The 6,000-nt window shown below is 38.8% G+C and overlaps 1 protein-coding gene across 1 annotated transcript in view; it reads right to left on the bottom strand.

The window, feature by feature from the left end:
* The window catches only part of Znf236 (zinc finger protein 236), a 141,633-nt gene that overhangs the window by 45,192 nt on the left and 90,441 nt on the right, over window positions 1-6,000 (bottom strand). The window contains exons 19-20 of the mRNA XM_023700080.1: window positions 2,850-3,132; window positions 1,876-1,979 (exon numbers count right to left, since the gene is read on the bottom strand). Coding sequence (XP_023555848.1) covers window positions 1,876-1,979; window positions 2,850-3,132 — 387 coding nt within the window. The remainder of the gene's footprint in view (window positions 1-1,875; window positions 1,980-2,849; window positions 3,133-6,000) is intronic.

Raw genomic sequence — 6,000 nt, 5'->3', positions numbered from 1 at the left:
AGCCTATGGTTGCATGGTAATAACAATAAGCTTCTCTTCTGGAGGGTTAACAACCTAAGTTTGCAGACCAAAGTTAGAGAGAAAGGAGGGCCGCAAGGAAAGCCAACATTTTGGCCCTAGCCTTCCAAGGTCAATTAAGACTCAGGAAATATGAAAACTTGTACTGTATCGTCATGTAACTCGGTAGTGTCTCCAAATTTTTTGAACAAGGAGAATATGGGGCCAAACAGCAAAGTGATCGATGATGTAGAGTGTGCCTAAGGAGAGTCACATGGAGAGAAAACATTCTCTCAGGCTTTCACAGAAAGCACATTGACCAACCAATGGCCGCGATTCATCCACATGGCTGACACTGACAAAGGTTCTACAATCTGAGGTACAGGATCTCAGGATAAACCCTGAGGGGATTTTGCTGACCTTATCAGACTCAAAAGCTACAACTCTTGTTGTGTAGGTCCTGCTTTACTTGGTCTTAACCATCCAGCAGAAAAGTATAAAGACGAAGTATAAGAAGTAAAGCCCGGCTGTTATGTTGAGCTGTAGGGGACTTGGGTTAACAATTTCTGACATTGCCAGTGAAGCGGAAGACTCAATACTATTATGGACTACTGAACTCTTTTAGAATATTTTGCTGAGTTTACATACCTATAATATTTAAATGATGGAACTTAACAAAAAAAGAAGATATAGATGAATGTCTGTTTTGTATCTGTGTATTCAAAATGCTTAGGATAGATATACAGTTACATTCTCTTAATGAATAGAGGGATTTATTCTAATAGTATTTGTAAATAGGATATCATGTCCACATCTTGTACAGCAATTAACCACTAGTAAGAATGTATGCCGTGTATTAATTATTGAAACTGTTCTACCAATTTGGTTTGAAACTGTCTCATTGCTATTTGTTTTTCAATAAAATTATGGAAAAGAAAATCTAGGCAAATTTTATGGTCACAACCCAGGGAATCTCAATCATAATAACCCCCATCAGTTCACCATGTGCCAAATGTTGTTCTAAGCTGCTCACATGTGTGAATGCATCTATGTCCCAAACAAAATAAGTACAATTGTTAGCCCCATTCACACACAAAGAACCTGCAGCTCAGAGAACCAACTGGCCTGAGGTCCCAAGCTGACAGTTGGTACAGAGCCCACACCCAGCAAAGAAGAGAACTGTCTTCTAACCCAAGGATTCACTGTTTGGAATTCGAGAAGCAAAGACAGTAGACTTTCAGTCCTTGAATGAGATCAAGATTTAAAAAGAAAAAAAAAAGAAAAAGAAAAAAAAAAAGACCACAAAATCCTAACTATCTTTTCCTTCCCAACATTTTATCCCCTCACATAAAAAGAATTATAATCCCAAGAATTACTCCCATGCCAAGAGCAGTTACATGGTCATGCATGCCTATAATCCCAGCACTCAGAAGGATTGCAGGATCACTGTGGGTTTGACATCAGCCTGAGGTCTGGGCTCCACAATAAGTTCAAAGCCAGCCTGAATTACATAGTGAGACCCTGTCTCAAGAAAAGATTAAAAAATGTACAATCTGGTAGCTATCATCAGACTTGCCATGTCTCTAGTTTTTGTATTATAAAACCCAGGAAACTGAATTTCTTTAGCCTGAATGAGACTAACATGGAATACTTTACACACAAATATCTAAGCCTGAGTAAGAACACAAGACAATTTATAATTCCATTTTTGAGAACTAATCCCTATATTTTTACTTTCACAAAAAAGTAAGTACAATCCCAAGAATTACTTGATTTTTAAGCTTCCTGTAATTTTTAAAGTATTTATATGCCTAAAATATAGAGAAACAAAAAATTTTAGTAAGATATCCAACAACCCTATAAATGTTTGTTCCTTACCTGTGTGAGTTTTCACATGGCAATCAAGGGTAGATTTCACAGTAAAACTCTTTCCACATTCATCACATTTATATGGCTTTTCTCCAGTATGGATTCGAACGTGCCTATCCAAAAAGCATTTGCTAATTAAGTGGTTTTCTTTTTAATTTATAAACAGTTATAAATACCTTCAATAATTTGAAATTTATAACCATGTAAATAAAGATTATGTTACTGTGTATTTAAACCTTTAGGAAATAAAAATTGTAAGTTTCACTCTCGACACAGAATATCATAAACAAATCTAACAAAGGATTTGCAAGACAAACACAAAAAGAGCTAATTCTCTTATGACTCAGTTTTTAAAACTTAGCAAAAAGATCACATCAGAGTAAAAAGCAACACAGAGCTAGTTTACAGAAGAAATATAAACCTCTAAAAGACATACAGAAAATTAAGTAACCACACTTAGAATCCAAAAAAAGCACATTGCAAGGACAAGACAGGATTTAACCCTCTTGTTTTCTAGTCAAAAACAGGCATTAGAAGGTCTCTGAGGGGCACAGAGGCGCATGACCTCCCAGGCCCTTTAATAAATATGCTAGGAGTAAGCTCTGTGACTCACAGAGGTGCTATGACACAATCTCTGTTATGTCCTTCTGCATGAGGTTTTGAGGCCTATGGGGAGTGTGTACTCCTCACATAAGCTAACAGTCCCTAAAGAGGAGGATATCTGGTGCTCTTCCAAAATTCTACAAAGCCTAGCACACTATTCCTCAATAAACCAATACATTCTCCTCTTTTACTACTACCACAGTTATTCAAGCTATCAATAGATTCTATTTTAAGGAGGTTACTATAGATGTAACACAATCATAAAGACCCTTTATTCCAAAAAGTGCTGTCTTACTGCACTGAAGGGTGAGAAAGAGGATGAGAAGCACACATTTTCGAGCTTCCCAGAGCCACCTGCACAGTCTTGCCGTAGCCCTCACCTCACCAGGTCGCTGGGCTTCTTAAAGCTTTTGGGGCAGTAGGTGCAGCAGTTGGCATGCTTAGGCTCAGACTCCAGCTCTGCCTGCTTGTCCTTCATCTCACTGATGCGGTCCTTTTCTGCAGCTGACTGCACCAGGACCTTCTCGGACACAGTAGCACTCTCTTGGGGCCGAATCTTGGCGAGCTGGGCTGTCTCCTCCTCTGTGAAGGTGATCACCTCAGGACGGGCCTTTCTCGATGCATTTCTGTCACAGCTTTCATCCTCTTCCTCCATACACACGTCTCCTCAAAGCACAGAAAGAGGGATCAAAATCCTTGTAAAAGTCCAAGTTTGAACAAAACTAAAATAAAATTAAGCAAGTAAGATTAAAGTCAGGAACTCAATTAGCTACACTTAAGATGGGAGCTGTTTTTCCCACCACTGTTCTACTGAGAACATGGCAAGACCACAAAGGCAAAGGCCACCAGAAGGATGGGCCTCTGAATATGCCCCACAACACCAAAAGATGCTGGAACTATCTTCTTCTTTCCCTACCGTGAAGCTAGAAGAAGCTAAGAAACTTCCAGAGTCCACACAACCTCAGTATGCACATACACACTTTATTACTAGCAGATCAGAAGCCTCAAATTGGAAACCAAAATGATAAACTATCAAAGAGCCTCCAATTAAAAAGACTTCAAAATGGAAAAAAAGGATTATAAATGTGTATATGTTTAAGTATTCAGTCAGTGAAATATAAGGATATATTCCAATTGATTAAAAATAAGAATAAGCTGCTCTTACAATGTAACAGGGAAGGAAAGATATGTGGCTAAAAGCAGGAGGGCGGGTCATGACTGCACAGGGGACAGAAACACTCAAACTCAGCAGAAACTTGAAACAGCAAAGTGGACAGTTGGTTAAAAACCAACTGGATCATCTTTCTTGCAACATAATGAGGAAAAAAGATGAGAAAGAATAAGGGAGAGAAGGTACAAGTGGAGGAAAATAGATCACGAATGAGAGAACCATGAGATTTAATATCCAGTTGGTAGAAGCCGCCAAAAAAGGAAATAAAGTGAACTAAAATTTCATATTTGGAAAGACTTGGGGCAGGTTACAGATAGTGGCCCCACCAACACTAACAATGCAACATGGAGATGATTGCATTAAAAGCTTTTAAGTAACCAAGAACACACCAGCATAGCATATAGCATGGAAAGAACCAAGGAAAATGAAAATACAAAACAGAACAGGACAGGAGGCCAAATCACCTGACACAGGAAATGTGACTATCACAAGACTCCTGGCAGCACTTGAGTGAAACTGAGTAACAGGTAACTCTTCTATGGCAGGAGAGATGCAAAAGAGGAAAATAAGATGCAGCATATCAAGGTATTTATAAATATATGAAACACAGAACCCTACAAGTCAATCCTAACAGCACTCAGTTATTGGTATTCCAAACTTTATTAATTGCTAAAGTATGTAATTAGAATTAAAAGATTATACCCATAATGACCAATTAGTTAATACGCTCCAGCCTACAGAAGTCCAAAAATAGTACTCAGATATTGTGTATTCTTTAAGGAAAACCTATGTTCTTTATACACTTTATAAAATCTCAGGACAATTAATAGCTAGAAATAAGGGCTCTACTAAGTACTACCAGATTGAAAGACATGAACTATTATAGATACAAAAGGTCAGAAACTGATATTCAGAGCAATTGCTATGAGGTTAGCTGAATAGCTGTTTTGTACTAGAGAGATGGGAAAGAAGTTCTTAAGGCAGGCTAGGCAAATTTCTCAAAATATGAAAGCTGCATAACTTTCATTTCAGTGTAATGTATTAGAGAACCTAGTGGTCTCATTGTGACCTCATGGTCAAATGACAAGAAGATGGAGGAATAAGCAACTGAGGAGTGAATGCCAAGAATCCTCAGCAGGCATATGGTAGTGCACAGCTGTGACTCCAGCACTCGGTAGGCTGGGGCAAGAGGACTGCACTGAGTCTAAGGCCAGTCTGGACTGCATAGAGGCAATGTAGTGTTTCTTGGCTCCACTTAACTTCATGATTCACAAATTTACCACTCTGGACCTTGCCTCTGAAACCTTGTATCTGTTTCCTTTGTTGCTCCAACAAAGTGCCACCAACTTGGTGGCCCAGAGTAACAACAACAAAAATTATTTAAAAAATAAAATCCTCAGAGGATCTGATCTCTGAGATTACAGTCTTTAAGGTAACAATGAACAATCACCATGTTCCACTGTGGGATGATAGAACAAGGCACAGCAGGGGCAAGAAACTCACAGAAGGTGATCTTCAAAACTATAGCTTATTCAACACTGACACCTTGTGTACTAGGGCTTCACGGGTGAACTATATGAAATGTGCATATTCTCAGCAAAGAAAATAGCTTAAGGACTGGGTAAGCAGCGTCAACCTCCACCACAGTGCTCCATGCCACACATCACTTCTGGTACAGCAATTTCTTTCAAATAAAAATATTATGGTATGTCCTCATCCACCTTAGAAAATCTGGTACCTTCCAACCTCTGGGTTTTTCTCACAGTAAAAAATCAATAATCATGAATGGTAAACACTTCAAATCAATTCAGGTCATTGAAGCAGCCACAAATACATACAAAGGACTTGTAGAATACTTCAGAAGTGGCAAGAACAAAGGCTGGCCAGATAGCTCAGTGGATTAAAGCACCTATTTAGGCAGACACAGGATCAAGGGTTCAATCCCTGACATGCCATGCTGGCCCTGCCCCAGAGGCACACTGAGATATGATTGAGACTGGGCATAGTGGTACATGCCTGTAATCTCAGTGCTTGGGAGGCTGAAAACAGGAGGATCACTACAAGTTCAATCTGTGTAGTGAGACCCTGTAGATCCTATATTAAATACATTAATAATAATAATAATAATAATAATAATAAAAAGAAGTGGCAAGAACAGTGGGATAAGTATGCTTCAAGGAAAGGGGGTTGAGGAGGATTAGTGGCAACACATTTTGTTTTATTTTGTTTTGTTTTTCCAGTACCAGGGATTGAACTCAGAAACTTGCACTTCCCAGGCAAGCGGTTATTCTATCTGAGCTATCTCCCAGCAGTTAATGTCTTTTACCATGATACATTTATTTAAACACTCACTATTTTTG

Source organism: Octodon degus, unplaced genomic scaffold, assembly GCF_000260255.1.
Source record: "Octodon degus isolate 3935 unplaced genomic scaffold, OctDeg1.0 scaffold00120, whole genome shotgun sequence".
Taxonomy (NCBI): domain Eukaryota; kingdom Metazoa; phylum Chordata; class Mammalia; order Rodentia; family Octodontidae; genus Octodon; species Octodon degus.
Note: the sequence above shows the minus strand (reverse complement) of the source record. Positions and strands in the feature narration are given on the sequence as shown.